Raw genomic sequence first — 22,783 nt, 5'->3', positions numbered from 1 at the left:
TGAACTGGAGTTTAATAAATGATCCGTTGTGTCGTCCGTGACGTACGGTCCGGTCTCAGTGGGTTTGGTCCTGGTCCAGCGTGCCGGAGAATGGGTCGGACCTGGACCTGGATCCAGATCCGGGTCCGGGTCCGGGTCGGGGCCCGGTGTGAGGAGGCGTGCATGGAGCATGCTGTCTGTCCTGCAGGACAGGAAGCGTCTGCAGCTCTGAGGCTGTTTGTTTGTTTCTGGACAGAAATATTCAAAGTCTGGATGAATCAGGAGAAACTGAGAAGTTTGAGTCGTTTCCTTCATTTTACCAAGATCTGAAATTATAACGATGAAGTTTATTTCTATCTGATGCAAACCTCAACATATTAGGGCTGCAAGGAACAATTATCTAAATTATCAATTACTCTGGTGATTAATCAGATAAAAAAAAAAGACTTTATAAATTATAGGTACATTAAAAGATCCTAATAAGCAAATAATTCAGTTTAGAGAAGAAAATCAACATTTGTCAGTAATAGCATTCATTTAGTTGGATTATTAATAGCAAAGGATGGATCTGCAGCTAAAGACATTTTAACATGATGATGTTAGAAATGACCATCTGACCTGCTGACATCTGGACTCTGTAGGCCTGGTCAGGTCAGGGTTTCCTGCTTTAGTAGATAAATAACTGGATAAAAACGTTTCTTCATAGGATTTTTAACCAGGTGAAGCTAAAAATGCAACCAGAGGATTTCTGGGTAGAGCAGATTTACAGACAAAGAATTATTTTTATCTTCTTTGTAAAATGTTTAATTATTTTTAGCTTTGTGTTAATTACTACTCTAAATGTTCTTTGAGCAAATGACCTTTTTCTGAGTCTGACGATTAATCGATTACTAAATTAGTTGACCGCTATAAAACAAACGATTCATCATCATTAATATGATTAATTGTTTCATGTTGGGAGTTTTTCTGTGATTTTATTCTCCAGATTTTTTTCTGTTTGCATGAAAGCAGCTTCAGATTAAATGAACAAAAATCCTTTTGATTCATCCTGGATGAATCCACTTCCTGTTTCCATCCACTGGACAACAACCTCCATTATTTTGGTTTATTGAACCTTTTATGAGTCCAAGCAGGAAAATCCAGATTTCCTGCTGAGGTTCTAAGATCATCGCTTTGTTCCAGTAGAACCACTGAGGCTCAGGTCCGAACTGGAAACCACTGGAACTCGACCGGTTCTGTCCACACTGAACCCAGTTTACTGAGGATGAGAATCCAGTTTTATTGATAAAGCAAAGAGACAAAGTGACGCACAACACAATAAGATAAAAGCACAAATTTAACATAAAACAACAACCACAAAACTGATGTTCAGATCTGAAAGACCAGGAAGCACCAATACAGGAAAAACAATCATTTTAACTGGATCGGCTCCAGTGGAAGGTTCTAAACCATCAGTCGTTCTGGTGCCAGTTAAAGACGCGTTGCTGCGTTTTGTTGCTGCGTTTTGTTGGCGCCTGCAGCAGAATCATTCATCCCTGCAGGATGCAGCTGGTCACCATAGTCCAGCCTGATGCTAACCAGAGTTAGCATCACAGTTTGGTTCCGCTGGTCAGAGAGCCAGATTTCTGTTGAAGCGAAGTGGACAGGCTGGCATGAACGAACCATAAAACTCTAAAGGTTTAAGGAAACTCAAAGCCTGAAGCTCAACTAGAGCCTGAAGCTCAACCAGAGGCTGAAGCTCAGCCAGAGCCTGAAGCTCAACTAGAGCCTGAAGCTCAGCCAGAGCCTGAAGCTCAACTAGAGCCTGAAGCTCAACTAGAGCCTGAAGCTCAACTAGAGCCTGAAGCTCAGCCAGAGCCTGAAGCTCAGCCAGAGCCTGAAGCTCAACTAGAGCCTGAAGCTCAACCAGAGCCTGAAGCTCAACTAGAGCCTGAAGCTCAACTAGAGCCTGAAGCTCAGCCAGAGCCTGAAGCTCAACTAGAGCCTGAAGCTCAGCCAGAGCCTGAAGCTCAGCCAGAGGCTGAAGCTCAGCCAGAGGCTGAAGCTCAACCAGAGCCTGAAGCTCAGCCAGAGCCTGAAGCTCAGCCAGAGCCTGAAGCTCAACTAGAGCCTGAAGCTCAACCAGAGCCTGAAGCTCAACTAGAGCCTGAAGCTCAGCCAGAGCCTGAAGCTCAACTAGAGCCTGAAGCTCAGCCAGAGCCTGAAGCTCAACCAGAGGCTGAAGCTCAACTAGAGCCTGAAGCTCAGCCAGAGCCTGAAGCTCAACCAGAGCCTGAAGCTCAACTAGAGCCTGAACCTCAGCCAGAGCCTGAAGCTCAACTAGAGCCTGAAGCTCAGCCAGAGCCTGAAGCTCAGCCAGAGCCTGAAGCTCAACCAGAGCCTGAAGCTCAACTAGAGCCTGAACCTCAGCCAGAGGCTGAAGCTCAACTAGAGCCTGAAGCTCAGCCAGAGCCTGAAGCTCAGCCAGAGCCTGAACCTCAGCCAGAGCCTGAAGCTCAACCAGAGGCTGAAGCTCAACTAGAGCCTGAAGCTCAGCCAGAGCCTGAAGCTCAGCCAGAGCCTGAAGCTCAACCAGAGGCTGAAGCTCAACCAGAGGCTGAAGCTCAACCAGAGGCTGAAGCTCAGCCAGAGGCTGAAGCTCAACCAGAGCCTGAAGCTCAACCAGAGCCTGAAGCTCAACCAGAGCCTGAAGCTCAACTAGAGCCTGAAGCTCAACCAGAGCCTGAAGCTCAACTAGAGCCTGAAGCTCAACTAGAGCCTGAAGCTCAACTAGAGCCTGAAGCTCAACTAGAGCCTGAAGCTCAACTAGAGCCTGAAGCTCAACTAGAGCCTGAAGCTCAACTAGAGCCTGAAGCTCAGCCAGAGCCTGAAGCTCAACTAGAGCCTGAAGCTCAGCCAGAGCCTGAAGCTCAACTAGAGCCTGAAGCTCAACCAGAGCCTGAAGCTCAACTAGAGCCTGAAGCTCAGCCAGAGCCTGAAGCTCAACTAGAGCCTGAAGCTCAGCCAGAGCCTGAAGCTCAACCAGAGGCTGAAGCTCAACTAGAGCCTGAAGCTCAGCCAGAGCCTGAAGCTCAACCAGAGCCTGAAGCTCAACTAGAGCCTGAACCTCAGCCAGAGCCTGAAGCTCAACCAGAGGCTGAAGCTCAACTAGAGCCTGAAGCTCAGCCAGAGCCTGAAGCTCAGCCAGAGCCTGAACCTCAGCCAGAGCCTGAAGCTCAACCAGAGGCTGAAGCTCAACTAGAGCCTGAAGCTCAGCCAGAGCCTGAAGCTCAGCCAGAGCCTGAAGCTCAACCAGAGGCTGAAGCTCAACCAGAGGCTGAAGCTCAACCAGAGGCTGAAGCTCAGCCAGAGGCTGAAGCTCAACCAGAGCCTGAAGCTCAACCAGAGCCTGAAGCTCAACCAGAGCCTGAAGCTCAACTAGAGCCTGAAGCTCAACCAGAGCCTGAAGCTCAACTAGAGCCTGAAGCTCAACTAGAGCCTGAAGCTCAACTAGAGCCTGAAGCTCAACTAGAGCCTGAAGCTCAACTAGAGCCTGAAGCTCAACTAGAGCCTGAAGCTCAGCCAGAGCCTGAAGCTCAACTAGAGCCTGAAGCTCAGCCAGAGCCTGAAGCTCAACTAGAGCCTGAAGCTCAACTAGAGCCTGAAGCTCAACTAGAGCCTGAAGCTCAACTAGAGCCTGAAGCTCAACTAGAGCCTGAAGCTCAACTAGAGCCTGAAGCTCAGCCAGAGGCTGAAGCTCAGCCAGAGCCTGAAGCTCAACTAGAGGCTGAAGCTCAGCCAGAGCCTGAAGCTCAGCCAGAGGCTGAAGCTCAACTAGAGCCTGAAGCTCAGCCAGAGCCTGAAGCTCAGCCAGAGCCTGAAGCTCAACTAGAGGCTGAAGCTCAACTAGAGGCTGAAGCTCAACTAGAGGCTGAAGCTCAGCCAGAGGCTGAAGCTCAACTAGAGCCTTTCGTTTTGCTGGCGGGAAGGAAGAGTGACGCCTCGTCAGCCTAACAGTGGGAGGATTCAGCAGACGTCCTAACAATGGAGCTAAGAGGAAGCAGGGAAAGAGTCCATCTGAACCGCTCCAGAACCGCTCTAGAACCGCTCCATCCACCCGCTGAGATTAAAACTCCACCATTTTGTCTTCTGGATCTCATGAATTCACCTAAAACCAACAGCTGGATGGTTGAAATTTGGACCCGGTTGGGTTTTCCAACAGAACTTTGGTTTCCAGACTGGTTCTGAGAGACGGCGTGTTCTAGAGTTGATGTTCTGGAAGACTGGACCTCTAACTGGTCGGGATCTGATGGGCTAAGTTTAAAGTCTGGACACCAACCTGATTTTATTTAAATATTTGAGGCCAACAGAAAAAGAAAAGTTCAAATAAACCAATAAATGACATCATGAGTGGATGGAAACCAATTAGTGGAGTTTGACCTCTGACCTCTGAATGCCTTTCCTCCTTTATTTCTCGACCTCTGCATGAGTATTTGAAAGGTTTTGGTTTCTCTGCAGTCGTCTGTTGATCTGCATGCTGATCGTCAGCCTCCTTTATGTGATCACCTTTCCTGTCTCTTCGTTTCCTTCCTGCCTCTTTGTTTTTTCTGTTTTTTTAGCAAATCTGTTTTCAGTAAAAGCTTGGATATCACAAACGCTAACTGCAGCAAGGAGGAAAGGTACGGCTCTGCTCCGTTCCTCGTCTCGTTTAGTTTTTCCCGTTATTTTCCCTCCCAGACTTGAAGCTCGTAGCTGCAGCAGAAACTGTTTTTGTTCTTTGGGGCAGAAAATGTTCAAATCTGAAGACAGTTTTTCTAAACCAAATGAAACGTCTGTGAAGAGATGATAAAAAAGGAACCAAACTCCAAAAGGTTAACAAACTGTTGAAGTGTTTGACAATAATTATTCAAAAATATAAAATGCAGAGATGTGACTTTTTTTTTAACTTTGAGTCCCAACAGCTTTACTTAATTAGAAATCTAAGATTCCTCAGTTTCCAGTGAAGTGTCCTAATAAAGTACATAATCATAACTGCTGACTCAGTAAAACTTTAAACCACTCAAATGCTAAATAATGTCCAACTGACCGTTTGAAGCCTCAGATCATTGACAGAGCAGAACCACATCCAACAGAAATGATCTTTTTACATCCAAAAGGGTCAAATTAAAATACTCTAATTAAACATTTAGTCTATAATGAGTCTTTGGTCAATTATTCAACATAATCTGCTGCTGAAAACCTTTGAAATTTCCTTCAGACGCTTCAGTTTCTCAACATTTTGGGTAAAAATTGGAGGAGATTTCAGGAATAAATCCACAATACTGTAGTTCACTGTGAATGAATTTTAAATCAACATCTTAAGTCTCCGCTTCATGGGGGAAAATCTAAAGTAACTCAGCCAAGGCATCAGGAATAGAAGCGCAGAACCTCCACCGGTCCGGTCCAGATCAACCAGCGGCAGCCATGCGGGTCAGGAAGGAGCTCTGACCTCGACCCGCAGGTTCTGCTCAGAGATGAACGGATTTTAGTGGGAAATGTGAAAATGAACCCCAGAAGAAAACAGAAAATCTGACAGAAATGAGAACAAGATGAGCTGGAGGAGAAACCATCAGAGTAAAGCAACATGGAAAACGAGCTGACCTGTCTGAGCGTTTGGACCCAAACTTTGTATTTAAAACAGCTCCAGTTTGCTGCAGTGTTCAAACTTTGCCAGCATGACGCCGAGGATGATGCAGACGAATCAAACCGTGAAGTGAAATCCTGGATTGGTTTGTTTCCTGTGAGAGGAGCAGGAATGATGGTGCTGGAGTCGGCAGGCGGACGCCGACCTTACGGCAGGAAATCCCGTCAGCGAGTCGCTTGTGGGCCTGGATGCAGATTAGCATAAATTAATTGGCAGGAATGCAGATGGAGGACAAACAGCTCTCAGCAGCCCGTTATCTCACTCATCGGCTAATTGGGGCGACGCGTGGAAACGACGCCTGTTGCAGCAGCAGGAATTAATTTGGCCGCCGCGATCCGGAGAGCTGCCGGCGTTCAGACTGGACGGCCGTCACCAGTAATGAGTTTTATGTTAATGGAGCTCCTCATGTGAAGTGGTGGAGGCGTGGCCAGAGTCCGGCTGGATCAGGCGGTGATCCGATCACCCGATCCCGGATCAGGATCAACAGCAGCACCTTCACTTTAAAACATCTGATGGAGCGGATGGGGGTGGAGCCTCAGGTGGAGCAGCAGGTGGAGCCTCAGGTGGAGCAGCAGGTGGAGCCTCAGGTGGAGCTGCAGGTGGAGCCTCAGGTGGAGCCTCAGGTGGAGCCTCAGGTGGAGCTGCAGGTGGAGCCGCAGGTGGAGCCTCAGGTGGAGCCTCAGGTGGAGCAGCAGGTGGAGCAGCAGGTGGAGCCGCAGGTGGAGCCGCAGGTGGAGCCTCAGGTGGAGCCGCAGGTGGAGCCTCAGGTGGAGCCTCAGGTGGAGCCTCAGGTGGAGCTGCAGGTGGAGCTGCAGGTGGAGCAGCAGGTGGAGCCTCAGGTGGAGCCTCAGGTGGAGCCGCAGGTGGAGCTGCAGGTGGAGCCTCAGGTGGAGCCTCAGGTGGAGCTGCAGGTGGAGCAGCAGGTGGAGCCTCAGGTGGAGCCTCAGGTGGAGCCTCAGGTGGAGCTGCAGGTGGAGCCTCAGGTGGAGCCTCAGGTGGAGCCTCAGGTGGAGCTGCAGGTGGAGCCGCAGGTGGAGCTGCAGGTGGAGCTGCAGGTGGAGCCTCAGGTGGAGCCTCAGGTGGAGCTGCAGGTGGAGCTGCAGGTGGAGCTCCACCTGCAGCTCCATCACAGCCTCTAGTTGATGATGACATCACAGATCCTTCACCTCCAGTTTTATTAGGAATCAAACCCTTCACACAGTTGGACTTTTATTTTGAAGAGTATTTTAAAAAGTAGTCCAAATAAAAACCTGCAGAGTTCCTACAGGGTGGAAAAATCTGGAAAAAAATCTGGATTTCAGTTATTATGAAGTCTGGATACATATTGAAAAATATTTAGATTTCCAGACTTTATTCCCAGCGTATAAATCCATTCATCCTCCTTAGTGTTTGTTCTAAGTGAAAGCTGCAACGCTCCACCTGTGAAAGTGAATCTGATGTTTCTCCCTGGCAGTCAGACGATAAACTGCTGAACAGAACAACATAAAGTCTGAAGGCTTCAGAATTTCCTGCCATGAATTCAGAATCTGTTGGTTTTAATACTTAAACTTTAAAAATGATCATCTGGAGACTGAAAAACATGAAGGAATCCTGAAGCTCCAGATGAAACTGGATCGAAACAGGAAACTTCTGGTTGCTATGGTGATTCCCGCCTGTATTTGGAGGGGTGTGGCCCGCAGCATCACTCTTTTCACCAATCAGAAGAACAAGTCTGTGTGAGGAACGATCAGAACATGTTTGGTAGATCTGATTCTGTCTGCAGTGACTTATGATGAAAACAACCTTATGTTCCAGTTTTCAAGAAAATTTGAGCTGAAATCTGAGTAAATGTTGTTTTCATAGAAAACCATGAATCCTATTACAGTGTACTGAAACTAGATAAAATATCAGTTTTGCTGTAAACATTTAGCATCAAACTGTTGGCTTGAAATGAGTTTTAATCCTAGTTTATGAATATTTTAGCTGTTTTGCTAAAAGCTAAAATAAATGCTGGAACTTAAAAATCATCAAAAAGCCGTTCAGTCAGATAAAATCCAGCCTTTAATGAAGTTTCAAATGTTTTTCAGTAAACCTGGTTTTTCTGCCTCCTCTTGTTTTCTGGACGTTTCTGTCACCGTTCCTGCCTTTGAGGTCAAGAGAGTTTAATTATGATTTACTGCTTCCATGCTGTAATTTCCCAAAGCCAGGAAACGTCAGCAGCTCGCCGTGTTTCCACCTCCTTCTGACGACGTCGGAGCGGAAAACGGGGAAAATGAAAAGTTAATGAGACGAGAATGAAAAATGGAAAATCTGATGATGAGGAGAAAGAAGCAGCAGCGCTGATGAATAAAACGTTTGAAGCGAGTCGGCGTGTTTAAAATGCTGACAAGTTTCCATCAGTTCAGACGTTAACGCTTCGGCTGCCAAAAGACGCAGCTCAAACTTTAATCCATCAAATAAACCAATAAAACATCTGCATAATTACATGACGTCACTTCATCACTATCTGCGACTTATTGAGTCACTGGGTGTTAAACTGGTTCCAGCATAAAAACATTTTGATTCAGGATAAAATGTAAAACTCCAGACTTTATTGTCCAACATAAATTTAAAAAATAGTAAAAATGAAGTTTTTTTATTTTCTCTGCAAGAAGAAAAACAAACTTCAGTATGTGTTGATCTTAAATATGAATAAACAGATGCACTTTGTTTTAAGGTCAAAGGTCATGCAGGCCATTAAGCCTTGTTCTCACCTAAATATAGAAATAATTGTTTATAAGCAGATTCAGTTTTTAATCTCATTGCTGTTATTAATATAGAGAAGCTTAATGTTTATCATTTACAATCATGTTAAAATCTGTAAATTTGTAATTTAGTACTCAGTGCTAATAAACATCTGGTAAAACACGTAACAATGTGACATGGAAAGTGTCTCTTTGTCATCATAACAGATTAAATAAAGTGGAATAAATCAGAATAAAATAAGATTTAATCATCATGTCAGCATATCCAGCTGGTAAACAAGTTTTTCTCCCCAAAATGTTTAATCCAGTATTTTCACTGGTTTTATGTGTATTGTTGTTGCACAGACAGTATAGAACAATAAATACAAACTACATTACAAAATTTAAAAACTGACAAATAAATAGACCAAAAAGTCAATTAGGAGGAATTTCCTGTTGTTTTGATTTAAATGTGAAATGTTTGGTTTGAGATCAGAAATTAAAAACGTGGAACAGGAAGAAAAACAAGTTAATTTCTTCACTTATGAATGAGTGAACTAAAGTTTGATCGAAGCCGTTTTGTTGCTGTGACGTTTCTGCTGAATGTTAACCTGATGTTGTTGCTTCAGGTCGCGGTCGATCAGCGGAGCGTCCTCCGGTCTGTCCACCAGCCCCCTCAGCAGCCCCAGGGTGAGCCGCCGTCCCTCATCCCAGCTGGCTGGCTCTGCTGGCATGCTGCACACACACACACACACACACACAGAAACACACAGACACAGAGACACACAGAGACACAGACACAGAGAGACAGAGACACAGACACACACACACACACACACAGACACACAGAGACACACAGACACAGAGACACACACAAACAGAGACACACAGAGACAGAGACACAGACACACACACACACACACACAGACACACAGAGACACAGACACACACAGAGACACACAGAGACACACACACACAGAGACACACACACAAAGACACACACACAAAGACACACACACACACGCACACACACACAGAAACACACAGACACAGAGACACACAGAGACACAGACACACACACAAAGACACACACACAAAGACACACACACACACACACACACACACACAGAAACACACACACACAGAAACACACAGACACAGAGACACACACAAACAGAGACACACAGACACAGAGACACAGAGACACACAGAGACACACAGAGACACACACACACACACACAGAGACACAGACACACACAGAGACACACAGAGACACACACACACACACACACAGAGACACAGACACACACAGAGACACACAGAGACACACACACACAGTCCTCCACCTCAGAAGGCCATCAGCAGCCACTTCAGACTTCATCCAGCCTGTGGGACGCAGAGCGATTCCTGAATGTTGGGACTTTTCATGGTGAAGTCCTTCAGCTGTGGTGAGAGGAGATGATGATGATGATGGTGGTGATGATGATGATGATGACCAGCTGGCGTCACACAGAGCTCCAGATGAAGTGATTCTGGATCTCAGATCCAGAGATGTTCTTCCATACGTGTCGACCTGCTGAACCGATCACCAGAGATCCGCTGCAGGGACAGAGAATCTGTTTGGTTCTGTCCTCATTAGATAAGTCTGATTAATGCAATAAATTAGAAAATATAATTAATAAAATTCAAATTCTGTTGTATTTGAAATCAATACACCAGATGACCTTAACTGATGCTATCATAGCTGAATCGATCGCTGTTTATCTTAATCAATATAATAACCTACCCTGATTGCATTGTTAGCAAAATAACATGCTACCTGAGTTAGCTAGTGGTAATTTAATGCAAATAAATATGCTAACTTGCTAACTGACCCATAATCAGTTTCCTTTTTTAAAAATTAAATGGTATGAGCATAAATAAAGCACTAAATGATCCTGATTACCATATTGATATAATTAATGTGGCAACTGTAATTGTATGTCAGCGTTGGTAATACACTCAGCTTTAGCGCACACTAGCATAATTAAAACACTAACACACAGAGACAGTGGAGAAAAAGGCAAAATGTCTGCAAATGACTTGGAATCCAGTTAAAGAAAAAAATATGGAAATAATGAATATGTGGGGATCGACTGTAATCCACCTCAATGACATAGCAGCAAAAATTATAAGCTAACTGCAATACTAGCATTTAGGTTAATATGCTAGCCTAGCGATAGCTGACATACTCAATATGTTAACTAACCTTTAGTGGGATATTAGCATTATTAACTTGTCAATATTTAGTATAAAAAGGTAACATGCTAACTGTTAGCATGATAACGATGCTAACTGATGGTCTCCACTCTGAAGTGGCTGCTTGGTCTTGTGTTTTTGGTCCACTGCGTTCTGTGGGTTCTGGCTGATCCGACCCGATCGGATCAGCCTGTCAGCACTGAGCATGCTCTCTGGCTGTTCTCCCCGGCGGAGGGCTAAGCTAAACCTGTTAGCTGGGTCACCAAGCTGCTAGGGATGCACCGACGTTCCAGAAGATAAAGACTTCTCACTGATGAGTGATTTCAGCTAAATGAGGATTAAAACTACATGTTTGAACTCGGTGCATCCCTTCATGAATGCTTCACTGCTGCCTCCTGATTGGCTGATCACTCTGCTAATAGCATGTCCTGTTTTCTTTCTTTCTTGCACTCTCACCTCCTCCTGCCTGCTCCTCTCCTCCCACCATTTTGTTCCATTTCTGGCTGTTTTAATCTTTTTTTCTTCTGTATTGGAATGAACTTTTCGGGCTGTGGTGTTCTGGCTTTCTCATTGGCTGACGCTGCTGTCACGTGTCACGCTGCATGGCCAACCGCAGCCCCACCGCCGGTTTTTCGTCCCGCCCCAGTCCCCCGATCTGTGTCAGTCCCCGAACTGCAGCCCTACGCACCTGAACGGGGTGGGGCCCCGCGCACCCTACCAGCCAAAGATGGGGTCCCCCCTCATGCACCCCCGCACGCAGACCCTCCCCGCCAAGCCCAAAGTGTCAGAGAAGCCCCTGCAGACCACCAGGTCCAACCCGCTGCCCCACACGGCCCAGACCCCCGGCGCCCCCAAACCCGAGCCGTCCACGGCGAGCCAGTCCCTGGCCCCCAGCAGCCCGCGGACCAGACGCCACCCTCCCCTCACCGTCCCCCCCAAGCTGTCCATCCCGCTGTCCCCGGTGCCCCCCCTGTCCCCGCTCCGCCGCCACCTCCACCCTGACCACAACGCCAAATCTGTCCCCATCACGCAGGTAACCCCCCACCCCTCCCCCAGGGGGAGTCCCCTCCCCACCCCGAAGGGCACGCCGGTGCACACGCCCAAGGACAGCCCGGCCGGCACGCCGAGCCCCACGCCGCCGCCGAGCCCGTCCATCGGCGGGATGCCCTGGAGGACGCGCCTCAACTCCATCAAGAACAGCTTCCTGGGCTCGCCGCGCTTCCACCGCAGGAAAATGCAAGGTATGATGGGAAAACGCTGCGGTTTCACTTCATCTGATCCAATTCATCCAAACGGATCAAAATGCAGCACAAAAACAAAGCGCTCCGGTTTTACCTGCAGCAGCTGAAGGTTTAGTTTGTATTTGTAACTCACAGTCACCGAAAACATGAACCATGAAGCTCCACTGCGGTTTGGTCCGTCGCTTCCCAGATGAATAAGTTATGATTCAAGCATGACGAAAGGTGAAGAGTTTCAAGGAGTATTATCACTTTACAACAGAGTAGCTCCTTACAGTTGTTTTAATGAATGTAGGAAAACTGAATGTGCTGATTAGACAACAGAAGTTGATCCAGATGTTTGTCTGCCTGCAGTTCCCACCCAGGAGGACATGTCCAGCCTGACCCCAGACTCGTCTCCAGAGTGAGTTCAGCTCTTCCTGCCGTCCGTTTCATGAAACCAGTCAGTGAAGCTGAAGGGAAGGTGGGAAAGTGACGGAGGAAAGCAGCTGGATGAGTCAGCTGACGCCATGTTGCTGCTCCTGAGTCGCACCGTTATAAATAACTTTAACAGAAATAGAAAGGCTGGCGTCACCCAGCAGATTAATCTGAAGATTTATTCAACCGTCTGTTTGTCTCATGAAGCTTCCTGGGGATCCTCAGGTTTACCACACAAAGTCAAATTCATGCAGCTTTAAGGATTTTCCAGGAGTTTCCAGGTTTTCCAGCATGTTGTTTGTGTGACACCTGAACGATGTTTTTGTTTTGGTGACTCCTGATTGGTCCCTGCAGGCTGGCTAAGAAGTCGTGGTTTGGGAACTTCATCAACCTGGAGAAAGAGGAGCAGATCTTCATCGTGATCCGGGACAAACCTCTGAGCTCCATCAAGGCCGACATCGTTCACGCCTTCCTGTCTGTGAGTGGAACAGTCAAAGCCCGATCTGCTGACAGGAGAGAGGAAACCAGCTGCTCATCTTCAGGTTCTGATCAGATCCTCAGGCGGAAAAGTTTGGAGTAAAAAACATTTCTGGAATTTTTAAAATAAAATATTTTAATAAAAACATGTAAATAAAAACTATAACTAGTCACAGAACCATAAAAACAGAAGGCAAAGATTCTCAAAGTCAGATTCTGCTTTAAACTCAGATATTAAAGGCTCACTGTGAATGAACTGGGGACACCTAGTGGCAGCAGGGCAAACTGCAGCCAGTATTTAACGTGCTGGTCGTATGAAACAGAAACTGTTCAATCCTCCCATTTCTCCACGCTGCTCGGCGGAAACCGTCCCTCTGCTGCTGAATATGATGGAGCCAGAAGTTTATGAAGGGAGAAGCAGCAAGCAACATTCAGATCGGCCTAGTCAAAGTCTGGATTAAATCTGACCTTAAACAGGAAGTTCATGCTGGAAAGACTCCTCCAGACATTTTCAGGAAATATTATTTATTATTATATATAATATTATTGATATTATTTTTAGGTTGTTTGGATCATTTTTCTTCTCCTTAGTAAATATAATTTAATCATTTTTAAAAATGTATTCAGGTTATCTGATGTCAGCTTCCTGTTTGCGCCTAAAGAAAAATGTTTTTATTTCTCACTGGAAGCAAAACGTTTGATCTGATCTGAACCTGAAGCGAGTTTCAGATTGAGTGTCTGATCGGCCAGACGCTGACGCTGCGCAACGCCCCATCCGTCACGCCGCCGCTCTGTGTGTGTGTGTGTGTGTGTGTGTGTGTGTGTCCAGATCCCCAGCCTGAGCCACAGCGTCATTTCTCAGACCAGCTTCAGGGCCGAGTACAAATCCACGGCCGGTCCCACGGTTTTCCAGAAGCCGGTCAAGTTCCAGGTGGACATCACCTACACGGAGAGCAGCGGCGCCACCAAGGAGAACGGCATCTACTCCGTCACCTTCACCCTGCTGTCAGGTACACACACACACACACACACACACACACACACACACACACAGCACAGGTTAGCAATCACCACACTTACACTCGAGTAGAACTACATCAACATATTTTTACTCAAATAAAAATGAAAAGTAGCCGTCAAGAAAGTATTTAAGAGTAAAAAGTATTTGGTAAAAAGCAACTCAAACTGTTGATCAAAACATTGGTTGAATATTTTACATCACATCATCACTCAGGTGGAAATGTTGGTATTTTAAAAATCAAGATGAAATAATTACAAAATCAGTCAAGAGAAAAAATGGACCGATTTGTTTTTTCAATCTAAAACTTGTAAAACTGTAACAAACTGCAGCTGTCTGCTTTTTAAACGTTTGTTCTTCATTCAGTGAAGTTACTCAGAGGAACAGCAGTTAAAATAAATAAAAATATTTTTTCCAAAAAGTTACTCAAGTAAATGTAACTATTTGCTACATAATTCTTGTAATCAATAACTGTGTTTCCATTGACAACAGTTTGATGTTTTAGTAAATTTGCTTAATGGAAATTCACCAATTTTGAAAAAATACATTAGTTTGATACGTAGCTTTGGGGTTAACATGAGGTGATTTATTTTTTTGTCCTCATTGAAATCACAGTGAAAACACTTTTGCGCATCACATGATCAACATGTTGCCACTGGCAAAAACCACAAAGACGACGACAGGAAGTTGGAGGGTCATGTGATTTTAATTGCGTTTTCAATTGGAATATTGTGGGAGTTTTTGTGTGGAATATTGACAAAGTTTTGTACATTTGTAAAGGAGACGCAGCTTGTTACTGAGTTTAACGTTTGAGGACGGACGGTTGGACTGGATTAGCTTTAGAGAATCATTGTCAGTGAATCAGATTTAAATGGTTTAAATATCTCGTTTCTAAGCAGGTTTATGTTTGTTCTTGCTGTCAGGTCCAAGTCGGCGTTTCAAGCGCGTGGTGGAAACCATCCAGGCGCAGCTGCTCAGCTCCAACGACCAGCCGGGCATCCAGCCGCAGATATCCGGTAAGTCCAGCTCTTCCTCCTCCTCCTCTTCCTCATCCACAGCACCTCGGCTCGGATCGGCTCGGCACCGCTTTAGCACTCCCCATGTCCCCGTGCATGCTCCCCCGCCCCGCCCCATCCCATGGCGCGCTCGCCATCCTGTGCGGCTCCGCAGTAAGCCGGCGGCGTTTCTGGACGCTCAGCAGGCGTAGTTCAGCCTCCGGACAGCAGGGGTCTCTCTCAGCGCTGCGCTCAGCAGAAAGCCGGGCCGACCCGGTTCTGGTTCTGATCAGAAAGACGCACTGAAGGGAAGAAAGCGTGACTGTGTCCTCCAGGTGTCTGTCTGTCCCTTTCTTCATGTCCTCACTGTGGTTGTTGGCTTGGTAACGGCTCCCTCTTGTGGTGAAGAGCAGCAGCTACAAGCTGGGGATCCGTTACCAGAACCCATCGCTCCTCCACCGCCCTGCTTCCCACCATGCACTGCTTCACTCCAAACCCTCCTGGATGGACTGAACCACCAGCATTCTCCATGGAAACCCAAACCCAGACACGGCCGGACCGGACCGATCAGAACCGGATCGAACCGGGCTCCTGGCCTGGTCTGGGTTTGGGTTTTCTGGTTCTGGATGAGCAGCCATCTTGGTCCATTAAGAAGGAACCTGCATGTCCAGCTGTCCTCATGTGACCTGATGACCGTCTGTCGGTTTAAGAAACCGAATGTTAACCCCTTCATTCCACGTCAGCGTCTAGAGGTCAAGGTTCAAAAGGTTTGGAGAAAACATCATCATCATCATCATCATCATCACATTTTAACATTCAGAAGTTCTCACACTCTGTAAAAAATAGACACTGTAAAAACACAAAATATTACCAAGTATTTTGTTCTGGTTTCCACCTGAATTAAGACAAAACCAGTTTTTCACCTTAAAATTGATTTTTAAAGAACTAGAGCCACTGGCAGATTTTTTTCACTTGTAATATGGAAATAAAATTATAAGTGAAAATCTGAGAGTGAAACTAGTAAACTTTTAATAAATATTAATAAGTTATTGACTTAAAACTAACTCGATTCTTGCAGAAAAGTTGCTTGTAAGTCAGTTTTGTCTTAATTCCAGGGTTCTAAGATTTGTGCAATAGAAACCAGACAAAAATACTTGGTAAGATTTTGTGTTTTTGCAGTGAAATAATTTCAGAACCTTTAATGTGATTTTTATCCTGTAGAATTAATCCATCAAACATCTGCGGGAGGAAAACAGAAACGAAATACTTCCTGACATCAGCATCAAACATCTGCGCGAAAGTTCTTCTAATCTGTCAGATTGTGAGAACATCTCTGATCCGCAGCCCAGATTTCCTGTCAGATTATTTCTGGACTTTAAAAGGGAAATTAAAAGTCTTAACTGATCGTCTGAGTATCTCCAGAGGCGTTGTGGTGGTTAATGCAGTGGCAGGAAGGATCTCCAATGGCAGTCAGTCTTCCAGTGAATCTGAAGAGACCTCTGACTGAAGACTGTCATGATATGCTAACATCTCGATTTCCGGGCACTGCTAATCCACCTCATTTGCTTTTGCTGCTCCTTCATGTTCTTAAATCACAGGATGTCTCTGATTCTCAGGAAAAGTTTTTGCAGATTCTCCATGAAAGGCATCAAGTTACATTTATTTAGCTTCTAGATTTGAAGGTTTGTTGATTCTTTTCTCTCTTGAATCAGTTTTTAATCTTTGGTGGCCTTGATTCGTTCAGTTTGTTGTAGTTTAGTCTGAGGAATCTGGGAGTTAAATTACAGAACCTGAACTTTTTCCTGTCCCTGAGAAACAACAACAGATTCTCCTAAAACAGAGTTCTACTTTTTATCTAGGAAATAATGTCTTTAAGTTTTCTCTTGTAATTCACCATTTATTCTGTAAACTGACGTGTTTCAACATTTGAACAAACGATAGACATAAATACGTTTCCTAAGCTCATGCAGTTTAGCAAAACAAACTTTGTTGATGAATCAGAGAAAACAGTTTCTACAATATTTTCTACGTCTGGTTGAGTTTCATCCCGAGTCTTATGACTAAACTGATTGTTTTCTGAAAGCAGCTACAGATATCAGCTGCTAACACTTTAGTATGTCATCATATTTTCTGCGTCTTGTCGGGGCAGAGACGTTCTTTCAGTCTCAGAAAAGGAAATGTTTTAACGGTAAACTGGCCGTAATTAAACTGTGATTTAGCTGTGGAGGAAACGAGGCGAGCGTCGGCGTCTCTGGAGGTTTGTGGTGGATGTTTGTGCTTCCGGTGATGAAGTGCTGCGTCTCTGTCCTCTCCTCCCAGACGCCTCCCAGCGCTCAGCCAGTAAATCCTCCAAACGCGGTAAGACCCAAACGGACTGGGAGCTCTGGTTAAACTGGATCCACTTCTGGCTTCTAACACGTCACAGCAAACTTTCTTTGGCTTGTCACCAGCACCACCAGTCCGAACTAACACCTGTTTGACAGTCATGAAAATTCATCTTAACAGGTCATTTGTGTTTAAAGGTGTTTTTTACAGCAGACAATTTGAGATCAAATTTTGTTTTAATGAAAAAAAAAATCTAAAGTATTTAAAGAAATAAGAGATTTAGATATCTTAAAGTTATTCAAAGAACAAACTAAATTAAAGGCACAACTTTTTTCTGATCTTGGTTATGTGCATCAGCATAATGGATTTTAAATGTATAGAACTGTATTTAAATATAAATTTACATTTTTTTAAATACGTTCACTGGCTTATTTAAAAAATTTTCATGCATTTCTGTTCAGTTTAAAAAAAACTAGCTGCAAGCAGAAAATTTTAATATACATTAAACCCTTAAAAATATGACATTAGATCTGTAAATAGTTTTACTATAAAAACTGTAAAAATCTAAAAGGAAAAAAAAAGTTTTCAATAATTTAATAAAGTAAATGATGAAAAATAAATCTGATATTTTAAAGTTTGTGTTTCATCCCAGATGAATAATTTCTGCTTTGCGCGGATATTTTTGATTTTCCTGTGACCGTGCAGGAGAAATGATGTGATAAGATGAATGTGGTTCTGTCTGGACCTCGGCTGGTTCCACCTCACTGTGGGTCGGCCGTCGTTCCACAAAACCGTTCTAGAACCAAGAAAATAAAAATCACTGGCACTAAATACCAACACTGATGTAAAAATGTGATGTTGGGGAGGAGAAATGGTAAGTTGCCATGACGACGGCACATTTATCACAACCAAAAACCATCAGATCCCAAACACTGTTCTGCACTAACTGGCAGTAATGTGTGAGGTTTGTTTTATTGTTGCATGATTATTATTGACTGATTATTAACAATATCTGTTCAAACTAATGGATGCACTGTTGTGAGTTCTGTGATGGATGTTGACGATGATGTTGGGTCCAAAACGGGTTTTGGAAGACGCCAATTAACGGATCGATAGGAAAATTTAGGCTGACATTGTGATTCATTAATATTGATATTATGGCCGATAAGCATTTTCATTACCACACGTCGGCCATGAATACCAGCAGCTATTACTGTGATTTTTGGACCATTTTCAATTTTCCAGTCATGCAACAACGTAGCTTTAGATAGTAGCTACTAGCTAACTGTGGACTTTGATTTTAACTTTAACCACTGTGACATTTTACCGTTTTTACATTTGTAATTCAGGTTTTATCTATTATGAGCTAAAAGCTTTAAGACATCACAGCTGGATGAACACTGGACTAGTTTCATTCATTCATATTTGTTGTTGATAAAATCTGTTATTCACATCAGTTAATGTCCGTCTAATTGATTTTAGTTTCATCTACCTTCAGAAAAAGGCTGTATCTGTTTTAATTTAAAAGCACATTTTAAGACATAAAGTTGGTTATATGATAGATTAAGTAGGAGCTCCTTTGCAGAATCTCTGGTTCTGACCAACACGATGAAATGTCTTCCAGTGCTTTTTTGGGCCTTCATCACGCAGGAGAAACTGAGACTGAAGTTAAATCTGAATAAACTACGACAGAACCATAAGAACTAAAGCCGATTATCATTTTGTCCAAATGTAAACCAGTGATGGGGATGCAAAGGATTTGCTTCATAAGGGCAAACTGAAACTGGCACCAGAGGTCAGTATTTATATCACAGGCGGTCACCGAAGCATCCAACAGTCAGTGAGTGAAGGTCATCAGATTCAGATCCACCAATCAGATTTCAGGTAAAGCAACATGATTTGGTGTTGCTGCTTCAAACACCAGATTCAAGCATCTTCCTCTGACTTCATCTCACTGAGACTGAATGTAGCCAACTTTGACTTTTCCTCCTGTGGTAACAACTTCCACACTGAAGAGTGTTACAGTTAGCACAGCCTGTGTATGGTGCATTCACTGACTAGAAAAAAAATCAGCTCTTTGGGTTTCTTCCAGTTGACTTTTAGCCACGTTTAGTTCCAGCATCCACACCAGCTCTGTTCAGTCCGCTTTAAAAACTCGTTTGTCTGGAAAGTTTGATGCATTTGGGCAGGAGGGAACGCGCAGTCGGACGAAATCTGACACCACTTCATTTTTGTTTCCATTTGGTGAAGAAGGAAGTTGTGCTCAGTGTGTTCATCAGAGGTTTTAGAGTTGTTTCCTTCAGTGGTTCTTAGTGTAGCGCCCCCACAGGCCAGGAGGGGAACAGGTTGGTTTGACTCAGAGCTGAGGGAAAGAGAACCACAGCAGCTGGAGATGAGCAGATGATCCAACCTGGGTTCCCAGTAAAACCACAGGACAATCAGAAGGGAAAACATCGTTAGAGATCGAAGTACCACCTGGGTCTCATGCTAACCTGAAAGGAACACCATCAACCTCCAGAGAGAGCCACTGTGACTGGAGACCTTCACTAACTGTAGGATGCTTCAGCAACCGCCTGATGTGTCATGACATACCTCTGGTATCTGCTGAGTAATCAGATTACTTGCATACATGTGACGGTTTAAATCGGCTCCACTGTAAACCGTTTCCCGGCCGAGGTGTCGGTCTCCTTTTCTCCTGCTCCACTCCTCATCTCATCACCTCCTCTTCTTCTCCTCATGTTGACCCCATTGCTCATCTGTTGTTTGTTCTCTCTCTCTTTTTGTTTTTCTTTTCTTTTCTTCCCGTCTGTGTAGGCAGCCCGTTGAGTAACTTCTTTGACGTAATTAAACAGCTTTTTTCAGACGAGAAGAACATCCAGGCGTCGCACTCCCCAGGCGCCCCTACCTCGACTAGCTCCCCCACCAAGCATGCCCCCGGCAGCAGGCCCAGCCAGACCCCGCCCAATGACTCTAAATGCCCCCCAGGCAAAGACAAAACAAAGATGGCCGCCAGCAGCAGGACACAGGAGCACCCTTAAGGAGCAGTAGCTGTGCATGACTAGATGAGAAGCAGGAATCAGGTCATTAAGAAGCAGAGAGCTGCTAACTTTGCCCTTTAGCTCCAAGTTAAAAAAAACTCTACTTTTTGCCTATAAATTTTGTACTGTATAATGGGAATGGCTCAGTTTAAAAGTCGATCAGTATTTTAAGAACTAGTAGCAAATGTAGCTTTGCTGTCCCTCCTTGTGTCCCTCTGTGTCCTCCTCACATGTGTGATGGCTTGACTTGTCTCTGCCACCAGGGATCATCCATAATAGCTATTAACCTCGACGGCTCCTCAGCTGCAGCCCGCCGCCGCCGCCGAACCGAGCCCGACGCTGAGGGAAAGGCGGAGCATCCCTTTTTGATTCGCCCAACATTACCAAACGCAGACCATCTCAGAAGAGTTTAAAAAGGAAAAAAGGCCTTAAGACAGTGACGTTTGTCCTCCTCTTCATCCTTTTTCTTCCAGTTTTCCCCACATGTACATACAAAAAACTACAAAACAGACTCCTTTATGGGATTTTCTGACTTGAATCGGTGGCGGACGGAGGGACAGACTCTGCTTTCTTTTTAACGTTGAGTTTTTGTGACTGATTCTGGGGAACCAGGACAGTACAGGAGGTTCTGTGATGTTCTAAAGATGAATGATCTCTTCTGTTGTACAGGCCAGTTGATGATCTGTGTTGTGACATTAGGTTTTCAGTTGATTTGTATTTAAGTTCAGGTGTGGTCACACCAGAAAGGGATTGATCCGTTAGCTAACTCTGACATTCATTTCTGTGTGATCTTTCTCCTAATCCTCATTTATTTCTACAGTTTAACTTCTCTAAGTCTGATGAGATGCAGAAACTTAAAATGAACAATTTGTTGGATGCAAAGTTAACATTTACCCACTTTAGCTCATCTTCAGTACTTCAAGTGGCTGTCGTTAGCATAGCTATCATTAGCATAGCTATCGTTAGCATAGCTATCGTTAGCATAGCCGTCGCCGCTCAGTCACATGCTAAGGACAGCCTGTCGTTTGTTTATGGCTGATAGTTACTGCAGCATAAATTTGAAAAACTTTTCTTGTTCTTTATTTACAAACAATGATTTTACTGATAATAGAAGTGAAATGAAAATGTCAAAGATTTTTTAAAAACTCGATTTATCTGGCATAGACTTTATTAAACTTGAGCCTAGAACTAAGGCTTACCTTTAGAGACACATTAAGCTGCAGTGAACACATCCTTGATGCTAGCGCCACCTTCTGGGCCCTTATTGGCTGTTTGACACTACATACATAAATGCACCAGGTGGAATATTGTTCTCATGTTTTCTGTTTGAAGTAGATTATTTTTTGCAGCTGGCGCCCTCTGCTGTTGGTTTAGCAGATTACAGCCCTAAGACGTCTTCATACAGTTTAATTATTTTTTCAGTATTTAATTTATTTTGGTTTTGACCGGTTCTGGTGTGACCACGTTGTTGGTAACTCATCTTTCTGTTATGTTGCACTTTCGACAGCACTTCAGTTACATTAAAGTGATTTTTTTACATTTTGTTATTCAGGTTATTTTTTGTATTATCTGCAGGTTTCAGACGATACTGAACTGCTCTGAATATTTTTCTATTTGAATGCATTTTTCATGCGCTATTTATCAGTTATTTATATCAAAGATGTAGAGAATGTTCCTGAAATTGATTATTTAAAGATATTTTTCTCATGTTTAATTTATTTTCTTTTCCCTTTTTGGTTTTTGTTTTTTTGAGGAGAGAAACTTTGTAATATATGTTTGAAACTGATTTGTTGTATTTAAGAATGTAGATTTAGCCTCTTTGGGAGGAAACCCCCTCTGTTGGGCCAATGAAGACTCAAACATCCATCGTGTAAATAAGCCGTTTTCCTGACGAGCTTATTTAAAAAACCAGGGGGATTCCTGTTCTTAGCTTTGACCTTTGACCTCGTACGGTTGTTTGCATGTTCAGCATTCGTCTTTTCTTTGCATGTCGCTGTTGAAATGTTCACCCGTTCTCTTTTTCTGTCTAGGTTTTTATGCATTTTTTTAATCTGAGCTTTTTCATTCATTTTACCTTCAGGTTTGTTATTTTTTATATTAATTTGTTCTTTTGCCAGCCGCCTCCTTCCTCCCTTTACGTTTGATTACTGTAAGCACACAGTAAACATGCAAAGCATCCTAACCTCTCATGTTTCTCGGAGACGGACTCGGTTCAGAGGAAACCTAAAGCAATACCTCCCATCTTCGCTTTTTCTACTGCGGGAATCCAGAGCACACTGAACGGACTCGGAGCAGGAGAACCACTGGCAGCGTATTCCCTTGTGATGTTACTGTGAACAAATTCAGTGCTAAAGGAATAAATCTGTTGACTTTGGCAGGTTTCACACTTCATGAGGTTTATTTATTCAGAAATATTAAGTTTTAACTGAAAACGGCACGATGGGAAATTATTTCTAATAACTGGGATTATCAACGTTAACGGATCTGATTAATCTGAACATTTAAAGTGTTAATAATATGTAGTTTGATTAATCTGTGCTTTGTGTAAAAGTAAACCTAATAACCAGCTGGGTCGTCTTTTATGAAAGATGATAATTCAGATTATTTAAAGTTAAAAGATAATTAACTTTAAAGTGAAAGTTTATTGCCTTGAATTTAAACAAAGCAATAAATTCAAACTGGTGCAAATTATC

The 22,783-nt window shown here is 44.0% G+C and overlaps 3 protein-coding genes across 3 annotated transcripts in view; all 3 read left to right on the top strand.

Annotated features, from left to right (window-relative positions):
• Positions 1-22,464, top strand: part of LOC106925402 (serine/threonine-protein kinase BRSK2-like) — a 94,369-nt gene extending 71,905 nt beyond the window's left edge. Inside the window, exons 13-20 of the mRNA XM_088004516.1 lie at positions 4,578-4,637; positions 8,973-9,033; positions 11,199-11,823; positions 12,175-12,223; positions 12,592-12,715; positions 13,544-13,724; positions 14,656-14,748; positions 19,867-22,464. Of these exons, the coding sequence (XP_087860642.1) occupies positions 4,578-4,637; positions 8,973-9,033; positions 11,199-11,823; positions 12,175-12,223; positions 12,592-12,715; positions 13,544-13,724; positions 14,656-14,748; positions 19,867-20,090 (1,417 nt within the window). The 3' untranslated portion in view covers positions 20,091-22,464. The remainder of the gene's footprint in view (positions 1-4,577; positions 4,638-8,972; positions 9,034-11,198; positions 11,824-12,174; positions 12,224-12,591; positions 12,716-13,543; positions 13,725-14,655; positions 14,749-19,866) is intronic.
• LOC148160302 (uncharacterized) lies at positions 91-3,972 on the top strand. Its single transcript, XM_088004596.1, has 4 exons — positions 91-174; positions 621-630; positions 1,889-2,706; positions 2,827-3,972. Exons 1-4 carry the CDS (start codon positions 91-93, stop codon positions 3,970-3,972), a joined length of 2,058 nt encoding a protein of 685 aa, XP_087860722.1.
• LOC148160301 (uncharacterized) lies at positions 6,163-6,780 on the top strand. The gene has a single exon (XM_088004595.1). It carries the CDS (start codon positions 6,163-6,165, stop codon positions 6,778-6,780), a length of 618 nt encoding a protein of 205 aa, XP_087860721.1.
• Positions 22,465-22,783: the final 319 nt, after the last annotated feature.

The sequence above is a fragment of the Poecilia mexicana genome, unplaced genomic scaffold, assembly GCF_051168715.1.
Source record: "Poecilia mexicana isolate PSO_F unplaced genomic scaffold, ASM5116871v1 scaffold_3, whole genome shotgun sequence".
NCBI classification, from domain to species: domain Eukaryota; kingdom Metazoa; phylum Chordata; class Actinopteri; order Cyprinodontiformes; family Poeciliidae; genus Poecilia; species Poecilia mexicana.
The sequence above is the reverse complement of the archived record's forward strand: the minus strand, read 5'-3'. Positions and strand labels throughout refer to the sequence as shown.